The 16,045-nt window shown below is 45.3% G+C and overlaps 1 protein-coding gene across 5 annotated transcripts in view; it reads right to left on the reverse strand.

Moving 5' to 3' along the window:
- Positions 1-669: 669 nt before the first annotated feature.
- GOLGA2 (golgin A2) overlaps positions 670-16,045 on the reverse strand; it is a 49,179-nt gene continuing 33,803 nt past the window's right edge. For all 5 annotated transcript variants that reach the window (XM_060270172.1, XM_035133354.2, XM_035133357.2 and 2 more), the window contains 11 exons: positions 13,832-14,178; positions 12,397-12,510; positions 10,087-10,311; positions 9,511-9,610; positions 9,332-9,420; positions 7,845-7,998; positions 7,658-7,725; positions 6,774-6,876; positions 4,252-4,358; positions 2,849-3,020; positions 670-2,570 (listed from right to left, as the gene is read on the reverse strand). In XM_060270172.1, the coding sequence (XP_060126155.1) occupies positions 2,323-2,570; positions 2,849-3,020; positions 4,252-4,358; positions 6,774-6,876; positions 7,658-7,725; positions 7,845-7,998; positions 9,332-9,420; positions 9,511-9,610; positions 10,087-10,311; positions 12,397-12,510; positions 13,832-14,178 (1,727 nt within the window). In that variant the 3' untranslated portion in view covers positions 670-2,322. The remainder of the gene's footprint in view (positions 2,571-2,848; positions 3,021-4,251; positions 4,359-6,773; positions 6,877-7,657; positions 7,726-7,844; positions 7,999-9,331; positions 9,421-9,510; positions 9,611-10,086; positions 10,312-12,396; positions 12,511-13,831; positions 14,179-16,045) is intronic.

Below are 16,045 nucleotides of genomic sequence, written 5' to 3' on the forward strand. Positions count from 1 at the left end.
GAGCCAGGCAGCAACTTGGGGGTGGTCCTGGGGAGGCGAGGCGGAAAGGGCTTACTGCTTTTGTGAGGACCCCGGCATGGCTCGGGTGTCAGGGTCTTGTGGGCAGGCAGAGATAGCCCAAGGAAAGAGGAAGGAAGGAAGGGGAAAGGGACTCCCAGCAAGAAGCTTGGAGCTGGCTCGGACTGGGTCTCCCTCAACCACCTAGCAGCCTGGCGCCTGCACTTAAAACAAGAAGCTCATGAGGAAAGTTCCCGGGGAGGCTGCTTTCTTCAGCAGCTGCTCTTGTGATTCATTGCAGGAGACAGGAGAGTTGAGGGGCAGCAGGAATGGGGAGAGGAGCAATGACCGAACTCATGGTTTTTCCCACATTGTGATTTTTGTATAGCACATGCACACATTGTGATTCATGATATGTCACCACATCAAATACTATGAAACCATTACCACAAGGTGGACTTCAGACTGGTTTTGGACAATATTGATACATTATCCAGCCCTAGCAGCTAGATTTTTTCTCTTCCCATCCTGGGGGAAAAGTACACTCTAGTGGAGAAGGCTGTCCCTTCAGCAAGGACAAACAGAATGCAATATGCATACAACTCAATCATGTCTGCACAATAAGGGAAACTGTTAATCTTTTGTAGAACATAAGAACCACACACAGTGTGCTATAGGTGGAACAGGTTTATTCAGAAAGAACGAATTTGTAACAGGATTAAATTATCTTTGCAATAGAATGCAAGTTCTCTGTAATAAAGGTTTTCCTTTCACATTCCCAGAAACCAGACACCCAATAAATATTTCACAATGTTCCATATTAAATCACATTCCTGGCTCCCACCAATGAATTTAATTTTTTTTAAAATACAAGATTACAAGACTTCTGGCAGCCCGAAATTCTGCCCAAAGACTTTTCTCCTCTTTATTCAAGGTATATACAAAATGTTACACAGATACACTATGTACATTCGTGCAAACAGGAGCTCACAAGCCCACTTTGTAGTGCCAACACAATGCACTGAGGGAGTAACACTGACATCACAGCTGTGCCAATCTCCTGGAAGAGTGCAGTGATTTAAGTCTACAATCGTGCTCTCCTGAAAAACTGGTGAAGGATGAAGCTTACAATTTAAGAAGCTTCCCTGTGTGCTTTTCCTTTGGGTGGACTTTTTGTAGCAGGTTCTACTGGAAAGAAAGGCTCTGATGAAAATACAACAATCTATTATGCAAGCGACTGGCAGAATGACTTACAAGGAGGTGCAATGCAGCAGCAATACCCATCCACCTTGCTAGCAACTTTCACCTCCAGGAAGGACCCTGATCACAAACAAGCAGCTACGTCACCAGCCAGCTACTTCTGCTGCCTGTATGCAAATGTACAAAGTTATCTCACATAGATTGCCTCCTAGGTAGGATTCAAGCTAGACATGGGGCAAATCTTTGTCCCTCCCTCATGCACCTGCTCTGAATGCCTTTTTCACTCAACATATGATATACATCCTCCTGCATAGGGTCCACAGGAAATTATATCAAACAACCTTGCTCACTGTTAAAATAATTCACTGCCCAACCAGGAAGAAAGGAGACCCAATTAAAGGTAGTTGAAATTCCAGATATCAACATAAAAGTATTTTTTTTCAGTGATTTCCTTAAAAAAAAGAAGAGGGGACAGAGGTTTCCCCATCTTAAAAAAAATTAAAACCATCCAACAGAGACAGCAAACTATGTCACCTTCAAAAGTGCAGCCACATTTCCATCCCATCCTCAGATCATCTGCACCAACAAGCCAGAAGCCAACCCCAAAATGGTAACAGGAGACAGATTCTCCCCCCCCCCGAGCTGCCTGTCCCATTTCATTAGACAAAAAGGAAAATGTTTTGCAGAACTCTCTGTTTTAGGGAGGGCTAGAGATTATGGTGGTTGTTAAATTTGGGCAGGAGGCCAACTGTGCAATAAAGCAAAAAAAACCACAACCAGAGATCTATGGTAAGGGGAAAAGAGGATCCAAACCATCTAAACCTGGAATAAATTAGCAGAAAGGTGCTGAGCTGATGGCTACAATGACAAATGGAACAAAAGTCACTGACTGAGGAAACTGGCTGGCTGCCTGAAGCAGAAGCCAGGAGAACCAGTCTTCTCCTGAACTTCACATAACAACCCTACATTATCTGCTCAGGAAGAGCAAAAGGGGAACACTAGCTCAGGATGCCTGGCACTCAAATTCCACTGAGCTCAACCATCATGTGTGACACTTGCTGCAACCAAGGATTACAGGACAGAAAACACGGGGCACTTTTACGTCCTTGCAGGTTCCATGCCAAGTTACACCACCATGATCTTGACTTCGTCATTCTCATCAGCTCGATAGAAAAAGGGAATGCAGGGGTTCTGCAAGAGGGAGCCCAGCCTGTCCCGGGGGTTTTGAATTTCACGTAGAAGATGCATGATCTGCTTGGCGGTGGGGTCTTGCGAAGCAGGCTGGGGAGCTTTGTTGTCAGTGTGTGATGGGTGGGATTGTGAAGCTGTGGATTCCAGTTCTGGCTCATCTGCCAAACTCACTTCTCGCAATCCTAGGAGGAAAGATAGCAGACACTGTTTAACTTCTAGAGAGAAATCTTTGGTCTCAGGTTTTCCTGGAAGTCTCACACACAAAACCTATAAAACTCTCCTCAACCCTAGTGTGTGGTAGATGGTTTCTGTTGCTTGTGGAGAGCGGAAAGTTCAAAAACAGAGACATTTACTGATACTTCTCAAATTCTGGGGCTAAACCAAGACACTGAAATTATGCTTAGAACTCCCCATGAAGACACAGCAGCTATTTCCCTCACTGGTTATGACCACTGCTCACCTTCACCATCAGCAGCATTCAGCTCAACATGCCTCACTGCTGTAAGAGCAGCTTCACTCTTGGGTCCAGACTGGGGATCCACATTTTGAGCCATCTCCATGTATTTTATATACCATTCGTTCTTCTCACCAACTAGGCGCATCACCAACTCCTGGAGCTCCAGTAACTTCATCTGCAGTGGAGCAGTATAAAGAAGGAAACAGAATCACCAAGAGCCACCTGTGTGTCCCACATGCACCATACCACCTCCCATTACAATGAACAGGTTTTCTTCTTCCAGTGTCCCTGGAATTGGTTCCTGGCAGCTTTTAAAGCATTCAGGTTTCTAGTCCTCAAAGTCCTTAATTTTTCTGCTCATCTATATCGCCTCTGCTTTGCACATGCTCATTGTCACTGTTCTCCTTTGTTCTCTTCCAACATCACCCTCTCCTGTGTTGGCATAATGGACCAAGTGGGTTAGCACCACCAGGAGCACAAAGGCATGAACATTGATTTGCAAAGACTTTTAACCTTGGTGCTCCCAGAAGTAAGTTTCCAGATACATTACTTTCTTTAGAGCTAAAGCAGCAACATTGGAGGTGTCCTCTTCCCCTTCGACCCAGGCTTGTACCACCACTATGTCTTTATTCTACCTTAATTTACTGTGTAACTGACTAAGGAAAGTCAACTATGTTTTATTTCCATCTGAGGTGCACGATTCTGAATCACCCTTCTTATCCAGCACAAGTGTCTCCTTCCCCTTTGTCTTCTGTTATCTATGTACAGGACACATATAAGAACACAAGAAGGGACTGCTGGATGGGTCCTGTTCTCACAGCGGCCAACCAGATGCCTGTGGGAAGGACCAAAGTAGGACCTGAGTGCAAGTGTTTCCTCCCCACTTGCAATCCCCAACAACTGTCACTTAGGGGGCATACCACCTCCATCTGTGGAGGCAGAACACAGCCATCATGACTAATAGCCATTGATAGTATTGTCCTCCATGAATTTGTCTACTCCTCTTTTAAAGCTCTCCAAGTAATTTTAGAAACATTTTTGTAAGCAGTGGAAGTGGCTTTGTGCATGCAGGCAGACAGAGGTGTTCAGGAAGGTCACAGATTACAACAACAACAAACAACAACAGATGCCCAGAGCTCAGCGGACCAGTTTAAATGGGATGAGCCAGACTCTGCCTGAGGGTCTTCTTCCAGTGTGCCAGGGCACTGTAAATAAAGACAGTGGACCCTCCTTCAATCAGAGATCTGCTTCAGTAAGCACTGCAGTCCAGGTGCAGGAGCGAAGGGTGGTTGGTGCCCTCATTAACAGTGTGAAACTCACAATACCCCAACCAACCCTGTTTACACCCTTCCGGTACTGTGTCAGAGAGAGCCCTTTGGTGGGAAGGGAGGAGATCCCTTGCTCACCTTCATTTCCTCCTTGTCCTGGGCCAGTCGGCTGATGTACTCCTCTTTCTCCCGGTGACGCTGCTTTAGGATAGCCCTCTGACTCTGGTACAAGGCAATGTACTCACCTAAAACACAGGAGGCAGAAGTGAGTCTTATCAAGTCTGTTCAAAGGCTGGTGCTGAAAGCTCCACATTCATCCTTACATATACATGCTTACTATACCTGCAACCATGAAATGGGGTTTCCCCCACCTCATCTCCTTGAAAAAAAAAACAAGGTAAGCAAAGCTTCTGGTATGTTCTGAAATCTAGCAGAATCCACATGTTACAATAGGTAGGTCTTTTGGAAGAGGGAAGTTTCCCACCAGCAACTTACTAAGGTTTTATAAACATTGAACAAAGATGAAAAACCACAATGCAGCTAAATGTATGTATTCTGCCTTTTACTTTCAGCTAGAAAATGCCATATGAAACCAATCAGCTCAAGAATTCTGAAGTTTAAAGATTTTCCACAATTTCCTTATTTACATGTTTTATTTTGGTGGAAACTAAAAGGGAAAGGAGGAGGGATGGGCATAAATATCTCTGCCATCCTGCTACTACAGGATGCAATGCAAGCTGCAAAATAAGCCTTTTTTGCAGCCTGCACTGCCACATAGTAAGCATGATTATGTGCTCCAAGCAGTGTTTGGTTGGCTTCAGAGTGGGGTTGTGCCACTTGCACGCCAGTCTTTCTCTGCCTTGATTCATAGCCTGGAGCTCCTCAGAAGACCAAGGGACCTCACAGGCTCCATAATGCCGGAGAGGACATTCAGAAGCAATCATGTCAGCTGTCTGTTCCCTAGCAAGACCTGGGCTTTCTCCATCAGAAGATCCCACAGAGCATTCAGGAACACATCTGTTTCCATCCATGTGGGCCCACTAGTCTTAAGTGAGGGATGGCCATTGTCAGTCCAAACATAATGGGAAAAAGATATCACCATGAAAAGGAAGTAGACTGCACTCCTCCTTATCCTCAGTCTATCATATCACTTGGGGCAAAGACTGTATCAAGAGTATGCTCTGCATGTTGTGTCAGACCAAAGACTATTTGAGATAGATCCATGGAAGTCTCTAGCTGGCCCAATGGTAGCTACAAATGGTTACTGGAGACACCCAGGACAACTGCCCTGGTGTTCTCCAACACCCCAGAGTTCACCTTGGCCAGCCCGATCAGGGATGCTGCTGGGCAACTGGGTGGCCAGCAGAGCAACAGCGAGTTGAATCTGTCTCTCATAAACAACACCAGGTACAGACCATCTAAGGCTGTCCCAACATCAAGACGTTTTCTGGTCAAGGAGATGATGTTTTTATGGACAGTATCAACACCTCCCCCTCAGCCACCTGGTAGTATAGCCTAGTACCATGTACCCAGGTGGGCATAGCTGGGTAAGGTCAGGTTCACCCAGTTCACTCACCCAAGTCTCAGTAATGCAGGTAAGATCAGTCTGTTCATCTATGGTGGATGAACATGGTCTTATTACAGACCAACCTGGCATTCAATAACAGCATCACCAAACCAGAGGGCTCAGTGGATACGCTACTAGTACTTTCCAAAGAAGAGGACTCGAATGAGGAACACAGATTAAACATCTAGGCCTTGGTACTAGAATGGTATCTTCCTCTGCCCACGACCACTGAGATTGGACAGCATTTTAATAACTCCCTGCTACTGCACACTCAGGCACCCATCATCTATCACAACTGAGAGATTCAGGCCAAAGATAGTAAACTTAAGGTCCAATAGTATGTGCATACCACACCATCAGGAGGAAGATGGTGAATCCACAACCACTCTCTTTCTGCCTCTCACTTGAGGGAAACCACGCCAAACCAAACTTCCCCTCAACCAGATTCTCATCATGGGTGAGGGCCACATGCCGGGTCCCAGAGTATTGGCCCTGCGTATCCTGGCTGACAAGAGGTGAGCTCCTCTTACCCTGTGGCTTCCCAAAGTGGTGACACCTTAGGTGTTGTCCCCTTTGGGGATGACCCTGCCTGCCTGCCTATGGCAGGGCCTCCTGTTATAATAAGGAAAGGCTCTGGACCACATCCACAGTCTAGGTGTTTTCACTCAGCGAACCCTACACTGTAATCAGCACACTTTCTGACATGCAGGCAGGTATCTTACAGGATAAGCAAACTGACACAGGCAAACAGCACCCACTTTTGCTGGCTGAGAGAGCAGACCAGATAGGGACTAGTATGGTCCATACCAGCTGCTTCCTACATACTCTGTAGGTCTGCTCCCAAGACCTTTATTTGGTTGTTTCTGTGGTTGTTACATACACAAGGTAAAATGGTTTGGAAAGGTGGGTGATGAGTAGTAATTCCTAACCAGTGGAGATTGCCTGCATTGTGAGAACTGAGATTTTTAAAATGAAAAGAAAAGGTCTTTGGGATCCTATGAGAGAATTCCACATAATGAAAGTGTTAGTCTGTTAGTCACATTTCCCCAGACATCTCAGTGAAATGTGGAGTGGGGCACTGAATTCATCTCACCTATAGTGTCCGTTTCTCCAGACAACTGTATGCAACGATGTTCCAGCTCTTCCACCCGGTCCTTCAGCTCTGCCCTCTCATGCATCAGGTCTGTGAATCGAGACTAGAAAGCACAACAGCCAGTCACCATTGAAGATGTTAGGGAGACCATGTGGAAGAAGAAACCCAAACCCTCCCAGCACAGCAGCCAGCACTACCACAGTAATAATCAGCACAAGGGGCAGCTTCTCACTGATAGGCAGGAGATAGGCACCATTCCCTTGGAAGGTAAAATGATCTTATTTCTAGAAAAGAAAGCAGCAGAAGCCAGGCAGGTCTGACTGCCTAGGAGGAAAAGCTTGTGGCTGCTCTCCAAGGGAGGAAGTCACTAGAACACTAAAGATTTTCAGATCAGATCCCTTAAGAACATATACACTCAAAATGCAGTGAGGTGTATCAACAATAAACAAAGCGTGGTTAGGAAGCAGAGCCTCTGTTTCGCTTGATTCTTCCACAAAGCATCTTCTGATTCCAAAACAGCATCACTAGTCACTCACCCCCACAAAAGATTGGGGCAGGGAGAGAGAAGAGAACCTACATGGTGAAGATCTGATTAAGTGCTAATTATTATAGTGATCTTGGGGAATGGAGGAACTACTATAGCTGTTTGGAAGTCTTACAGTACAAAGACAGCTAAGCCAGTAACATGACCCTGTGGCTGATAAAGAGAAAACTGGTCCATCCAACATCACACAGCTCAATAGGCAAAGGAAGAATGGCAAAGGCTCTTCATCAGTGATGGGACCTTCACAGGAACATGCTCATAAAGTGCTGAAAGATGTATTGCATTAACTAGCACATGTGCTATTTGTCTGGGTTTGTAGCCAAAAGCATTAAACACGCACCTGTAGCTTCTCCATGGCACTTTTTAAGGCTTCGTGAACCTCACCTGGAACAGAATCTGCAGCAGAATCTGAAAAGGATCAGGTAATTTGATTAAGAGACTGCAGAAGGAATGGCCTTTTAGTCCAACTTGGCTGGTATCCAAATAGACACCTGAATATGCACATCCACACACAGGAGCACGCTTACCTCCCCCAGATGCAACATGCAGCTGCTGCTCCTTCCTCAGTATGGCAATCTGCTTCAGGAGGCCTCTGCATTGCCTCCTCTGCTCAGACAGTTGCTGCCTCATCTCCTCTCGCTCAGTCTCCGCTTCGGACATAACCGATGTCAAGAAAGCTACCTAAGATGCAATTCCATATGCTGAAGTTTAGCATAAGGGTGTTGTTAAATGTAAAAAATATATAAATATATCCTGGGGACCATATGAAGAATTATAGCTGTTTTAAAGAGAGAAATAAGTGCACAATCAAATGAATGCTAACATGTTGCAAGGGGGTTAGAAAGAATTTAGGAAGGTTCCTTTTTGCCTGTAGCTCATTTCATCAGTCACCCTCACATTTACCCTTCATTATACCTATGCTCTAAAACTTTGGCTTAGTGTTGGAAAAAATATGCTCCAGGTCTTTTCTTGAGGTGGAGAGGGTCTTTTGAAAGCACAAAAATCACTATACAGTACTAAGATACAACTAATAGCAATTCAAAACTAGTTACAGGTAGTAGCCGTGTTGGTCTGCCAACAGACTTCCGTGTGCATGCACACGAAAGCTCATACCAATGACAAACTTAGTTGGTCTCTAAGGTGCTACTAGAAGGAATTTTTTTATTTTGTTTCAATTCAAAACTGTTGGCTTCATAATGCTACCCAATTCTGAAACTCCAGGACTACTCTTTCCAAGAATTCAGCACATTCTCAGGATGGTCCTGTAATGCAGAGTGTACCTGCTGTATGCTGGGGAAAGAGGCAGTGACATATTCAATAAGATACTATAAGAAGCTGGCTGCAGAGACTGGAAAGTTTGCACTGGTCTTTGTCATCTAGATGGGCCAGTAAAAATGGAAGTGCCTGGGTTGTAAGGATTGGTAATGCTGAGGCATTGTCATAAGCCCCAAAACTAGAGCCCCCTGAATGTGCCTGTTTGCATTTGCATTCAGAATGATTTCAGTAAATTCAGCATCTCTTGCTTTAGGGACTTTGCCAAGTTGACAGTCAAAAAACACACCCAATTGATAAAGTTCTGCAAGCCTGCTGAGACACATTACATGTGAAAATAGTCTATAGGGGCCCTTTTTGTCTCTGAAGCTAACCTGTCTGGAACCAGCCAGTACTGAAGTGGGAAACTAGTTGGGAGTCCAATGTTTACTTGCTCTGGCTTGCTTGGAGGCACACAAGGGGGGTGGGAAGAATGTGGGACAGGAGCAGGATAAAAGCCTAGGCTGAGAAATAATCCAATTTAAAAGCATGGGGAAATTAATCTATGTTTAATGTAAGGGAAGATAAATCTAGAAATGCAACACATCTCTAGGAAGCTAGCAGTATTCAACATAAAGTCTTTGAACAGAACTTCAGGGCTGCTGCATCTCTGAGCTTCCAAGTTATTCCCTGCCCGCCCTTCCTATTCCCCTCACCTCCTGAAGCACTCATGTAAAACCACAAAGACTTGCCAGGCACTCACCATTTCCTCTCTACTTTCAAAATTATCTGGGATGGTAAGGGCAGGAGTCTTCAGCTCTTCTACAGTCTCTTCGGTTTCCACTCCATCCCCTGTGAGCAAGGGAAGACAGCAGAGAGGAGTTAGAACATCCTGCTAGGATCAGCCCCCCTGTGTCCCCGCTAATGGAAAAGACAACTCACCTTGAACCCTGGGAAGCATCCTTGCATCTAGTTCTGCCATGAGCTGGCTGACCTGAGCCTGCAGCTCCTTGTTTTCTTTAGAAATCATCTCCAGGCTTTCCTTCAAGAAAGAGGCAGATGTTTTGGCTGCTTCTTCCACAAAAGCACGCTGACCCAACACAACACAAAGGCTTCGTGTGATTCCCTTCTACTACAACTACTGACCCAGAACCGGAAAAACAAACATTTGGAAAGCCCTTCTCATTCCAACATCCAACCACCAGAGTTGGGATTTCCAGTACATCAGCTCCTACCTCAGGCACTTGTCACCTTGCATACCACACCCAAGCTCTCACTCAAAGCTGGCAAAGGCCCAATTGCACCATTAGAATTATGCAATACCACGCAAATGTATGCATGTCAGCATTAATTATTCCTAGCATTGAATTGTTTTTCACTTGGTGCATGATTCAGATGACCTGGGCAGCTGCAGCCCAGGACCAAGCAGGTTTCAGATGAAGACCGAATCCTCCTGGACCTAATCAGTTTTAACCTCCACAGCCCTTCTTAGCAGTCCTCCCAAGCTCCAACTCTTACCTTGGCTTCCTGCAGCTCCTTGAAATGCATCTCCACAGCCACCTTGCCCTGGACTTCTTCGTGCTGCAACCGATCCATGAGCTGCGTCTGAAGAAGATATTGCTTGTGCAACTCCTCTTTCTCTGTGGCTAGTTGCTGGTATGCTGCAGTGTACTGCTGGAGGTGGTTATAATACTGATCCCGCTGCTCCTGAAGGGCTTGAGCCTCCTGTGTTTTCTGAGCCTCCTACGATGGGGAGGGAAATAAGCTGGTTACCAAAGCAGCAGTCCAGAGGTGGTGCTCTCTCTCTCTCTCCATACATGTAACACACAATCCCCCTTCTCTCCCCCACCTCAGTAGGGCTTGACAATGTATCAATATTGTCCAAAACCAGTCTGAAGTCCACCTCGTGGCAATGGTTTCATAACATTTGATGTGGTGAAATATCGTGAATCACAAGGTGTGCATGTGCTATGCAAAAATCACGATGTGGGAAAAACCGTGAATTCGGTCATTGCTCCTCTCCCCATTCCTGCTGCCCCTCAACTCTCCTCTGTCTCCTGCAATGAATCACAAGAGCAGCTGCTGAAGAAAGCAGCCTACCCGGGAACTTTCCTCATGAGCTTCTTGTTTTAAGTGCAGGCGCCAGGCTGCTAGGTGGTTGAGGGAGACCCAGTCCGAGCCAGCTCCAAGCTTCTTGCTGGGAGTCCCTTTCCCCTTCCTTCCTTCCTCTTTCTTTGGGCTATCTCTGCCTGCCCACAAGACCCTGACACCTGAGCCATACCGGGGTCCTCACAAAAGCAGGAAGCCCTTTCGGCCTCGCCTCCCCAGGACCACCCCCCAAGTTGCTGCCTGGCCCTGCCATTTGAACTGCTGCTGCCCTCAGCTGGGGCTCTCTTGGAAGCTGCTGCTTGGCCCGTGGAAAAATAAACTGGGTTCTTTACTTCTGACTTAAAGAAAATGAAAATAAACCTTGCCCTCTTGTTTAAGCATCCTTCCTCCCTTCTCCCGTTCTGTGTCTCCCTCATGTCTTTTAGGGAACATTTTCTCACATTACTTTTAATATCTATGCTACTAATTTCTACAGCTTTAATTTTTGAGAAAATGTGCTAGTTTAAAAATTACCTGTACTATAAATTAACAGTTGTAGCAGTATGTTAAAGAGAAGTTAAATTTTGTAAGTTTTAGACTCCCTATGTAGTAGCAATTGCCAGGAGATTACCCGGTTTGTCTCTTCAGAGTTCCAGCCTTATTTCAGACAGCGTTCTATATCGGTATATCACAATGTTTAGCTGTTGATATATCATGATCCTGAAAACCAGACATTGCCCAGCTCTATACCCCAGCAGTAAATGTGACTATGTACAGAACTGGCTACAGGTACAACCAGATGTGATGGTAGCAGGATCTAACCCAGGCTCTAGATCTAATACTATACAGCAGGGGAGGGGGCCGACCCCTTGTCCTGTCCATGCACTTCTCCCCAGTCATGTCATCTCCTGGCAGGAACCACATCTATGTTTTTAAGACTGCAAGACTGATTACTGCAACTCAGGCAACTTTAAGTTTTGTTTAAGTAAAGTTTATGCAGAACCTCCTTAAGACGTCTCCCAGGAAACACATGCAGGCTGCCCCTGGTGGTTCTTCCATATTGTTACATCCCTTCTATCTCTTTTTAAAAAGAGCATCCTACCAGGAGAAAAATGCTAAGGGAGAACCATTGGCTTCCTTCCCCAGTGAGAGACAAAGACTAGATCTGGCCCTGCCTATAATTTTTGGTATAACTTCTATAAATTCCCATATGCTTCTCTCCCTGGCCACATAATGCTAGGATGTATTCAAAGGATTTGAAACTATGAAAACTATGGTTTGCTAACACCAAACCGCTGTTTGTGTGGGGGAGACAACTAGTGAAGAACTAGAAGGCAGGTAAAGAAACTGGCAGATCTTTGGAATCAGAATACAAACATTTTGGAATCCTTCAGACACCACAGACTGGATTTGAAAAACCAAAATTATTTCAAGAGGAGTGAACATCTCTCTTCCACTCAAGCCAGGCTGCTCTGAATTCTGCTGGGTAGAGAAGCTCTTCCGACACTATTCTTCATTTCAGTCAGATGGTTAAACTATGTAGCCTAACCTCAGGAACTGCAAGAGTAATTTCCTAAGACAGTCTCAAGGACAACAGCTCAACACTTGAGGAAATGTATGCAAGGAGAAGACCTCACCCCACTGCTTTGTGCCACCCATAGGCTACTGCCTTTGCCCCGGCCCCACATGCCCTATTACTGGCTCCCTTCAATTACAGTGGTACCCCAGCCAGAGCATTACCGTCTCCTTGAGCTCAGCCAGCTTCTCTTGCAGCTCTCCAATCTTCTTGGCCAACTCTTTCTTCACATGCTGCTCTGACTGCAAGGCACTCGTCACCTCCATGTTCTCATTGGTCTGTGAAGACATAAGGCAGCCAAATGAGGCAGCACTACAAATCTCCCCAGTAGTCGTGAAGTACGTATCAGCCTATTGTTATGGAACCTTCTGCATCCCTGTCAGAAATCATAATGGCTTGGGAGCAACCTAAAATAGGGGATAGGTGATGAAGGAGAAGGAAACCATGGGGGAAAGGAAAAGAGCCTTAAGAGCATTGGACTAAGTATAAAAGTATTTTAACAGAGGCTTTTTAGGCCAGGGAGTTGTGCAGAAGTTTCACCCTGGTTAACAGAAGCACCACCCACAACTCCTCTGCTTTCTGAGCCATTAAACTGCTAACATTTAAGCTCCTCCCTCTCTCCCTGAAACTATAAGGTTCAGATAGGTAAAGGGACCCCTGACCATTAGATCCAGTTGTGACAGACTCTGGGGTTGCGGCGCTCATCTTGCATTACTGGCCGAGGAAGCCGGCATACAGCTTCCAGGTCATGTGGCCAGCATGACTAAGCCGCTTCTGGCGAACCAGAGCAGTGCACAGAAACACCGTTTACCTTCCCACCGGAGCGGTACCTATTTATCTACTTGCACTTTGATGTGCTTATGAACTCCTAGGTGGGCAGGAGCAGGGACCAAGCAACGGGAGCTCACCCCGTCGCAGGGATTCGAACCGCTGACCTTCTGATCAGCAAGCCCTAGACTCTGTGGTTCAGATACTTGTCTGCAAACTAAAAGGTCCTTTATGCACTTCCTATATTAAAACTACACACGTGTATGACTTATTATGAAACCCGGGTACAGCTAGCTAAAATATTTTAGCATACTTGTTTTGAGCTTCAGAGACAAAGTGTCCACATTTAGCAACATACATAGGAAAAGCTTCAGAAAACCTGAAGGTTTACGTGTGTTGTACTCGGAACAGGGGGCAACCACTGCTCTCCAAACAGAAGGCTACTTCATTTAATGCATAAATACACAGGTCTGTGAGCAAGTCATTTCAAGTCTCCCTCTGTAGCCAATTAGGGCGATAAGATTGGTTTTTAGATACAGCAGAGATTTCAGGCAACATGTAGGCAGTCAGCATTAGCCAGAAACAAAATGGGACTGAAATTGTTGACCATTACGGGACCAAGAAAAAGACACTGTTTCCTCAAGACAAACAGGGAACAAAAACAACCAAGGGAGAGTGAAACAGTGGAGGAAAGAGAACCTTTGCAACAATCTACAAGGGTTCCCTTGGTGCTCGATGGCTTCCTTCTAGAGTTCAAACATCCCTAGCACTGGAAGTTTCCGGCTGGACAGCAAAGGGGGCCACTACCTCTCACCACAAGGAGGAACATACCAGTTTGACAAAGCCATTCTGCAGCTCTGCCAGCTGCTCCTTGAGCTCCCGGTTCTGAGTCATGGCTCGGCTGATGGTTGCCTTGTCACTCTGCATGTTCTCCAGGATCTGCTGCCTGTCCACAGTCTCCTCACTGTAGCGCTGTACTGTCTTTTCCAACTCCTGCAGCTGCTCCTCCTGCTCCTGATTGAGGCGGCTCAGCTGCTCATTGTCCCGCATCTGGGCTTGGCACTGCCCACGAAGCTCCTCCTTCTCCTCCTGTAACCGAATGAGCTCTTCTTGCAAGCGCAGCTCAGCTTCTGTGGGCCCCAAATGGGGGGCAGGATCACTTTCCAGGGGCTTCACTACTAGGAGGTCAAGTCAGAGAGGGAGACTGTTCATGGCCAACTTCAGGAGTAAAAGCAGTGGCTTACTCCCCCCCCCCCCAGCACACACAACTCAGGCACTTTCCCCCCATTGTTTATGCGCTGATAATGGAAGTGAGCCTGGCCAAATGTAGAGCACTTTAAAGGGGCGGGGCTGGGTCAGCTCCCTTTGCCCCTTAAATTGGACCTCAGCTTTCTATGTGATTGTAGCAGCAATAACAGACAGCACAGTAGTAATATCAGAATAATGGAAACACAAACAAACCGTGAAAATACTAAATGTATATGCAACCAGAAGACTTCATATATACAATGTATCTGAAAAGGCAAGTAAGACTCAGAATAGATAGATACTGTACATAGATTTGGATCACTAGCCCCGGCAGGTCTAAATCTTCAAGCAGAATTTAGTGCTTTTTTTGTAAGTGAGGGCATTTCAATGGTATGGTGGTGAATACTTTCAGGATACTCATGAGATCTATTGAATCTTTAAGATTGTGTTGTAAGTTTATATATTTCCTGTGATGATTGTATGATTTGAAAAAACATTGTATTTAACCTTGCAAGTAACTGTTGAATTTAATCTTGCCAACCCTTGAGGTCTGTGAGCTTCTTCAGCCTTGTTAAGCCTTAATATATGAATTTTTAGGTAAGTAACTTTAGATATTTTTGTATACTGTTTTAAAAGGTATAAACGCTTACAGTGCATTATAATAATTTGTTATCCAAGATAAAGTCCGTCCCCTGAGGAAACTATACCAGTGAAACGGGGAAGAAGCTAGCCGCCCGTCGGAAAACAGACGAGGACACATGATACATTGTAGCACTTTATTATTGGACTTTTGGCACTTTATATTGGACTTTTGATATTTTGAACATTGCTCTTCCTGAATCTTACTTGCCTTTTCAGATACATTGTATATGTGAAGTCTTCAGGTTGCATATACATTTAGTATTGTCACAGTTTGTGTTTCCACACTTCTATGTGATTGTGGCACACTCAAATTTAACACACATAAACTTGGTAGTCAGGCCATGTTGTTGTTCAAGAATAACCATAAAAGGGCGGAGAATTTGCTTGACCAAAAGGTCCCTTTTGTTGCCTTAAACCAGTGATGGCCAAACTTGGCCCTCCAGCTGTTTTGGGTCTACAATTCCCATCATACCTGACCACTGGGTCCTGTTAACTAGGGATGATGGGAGTTGTAGTCCAAAAACAGTTGGAAGGCTAGGTTCGGCCAACACTGCCTTAAACAAAAGGCAAGCCCAAATCTGCCATGGAGTGTTCACTCCACAGGAAGCATGGACAAATCAAGGTGCTCTAACACATGTGTGTCTACAGGATACATGCAGGTGTAAACACATTTGCTGCAGGCACACTTGGCATCTTAAGGTGTACACTTAAGAATAGAATGTGGGGGGAGAGAAATGTTGGTCAATCCTCTGCAAAAGAATTAAGAGGAGAGCCTCTGACTGATAAGATGGGGGAAATTGCACCAACATAATAGACGGAAATTGGAGCAACATAATAGAAGGCATGGTTAATGGCCTTATTTAAACAATTGATCCAGCTAGCTCAGTACTATCTACTTTAATCAGCAGCAGCTCACCAGGTTCTTGGGTCTTTCCTATCACCTGCAACCAGATCCATATACAGTGGTACCTTGGTTTTCGAACATCTCCATGGATGAACGTTTTGGTTTTCAAATGTGCCTTGGAAGTAGAATGGCTTCCGCTGAGTGTATATGTTATTTTTCTCAATTTTCTGTATTAAATTATGTTCAAAAACCGAGATACCACTGTATATGTATGTATAAAGGAGTAGCTAGGAATTGAACATCGGAACTTT

Source organism: Zootoca vivipara, chromosome Z, assembly GCF_963506605.1.
Source record: "Zootoca vivipara chromosome Z, rZooViv1.1, whole genome shotgun sequence".
In the NCBI taxonomy this organism is placed as follows: domain Eukaryota; kingdom Metazoa; phylum Chordata; class Lepidosauria; order Squamata; family Lacertidae; genus Zootoca; species Zootoca vivipara.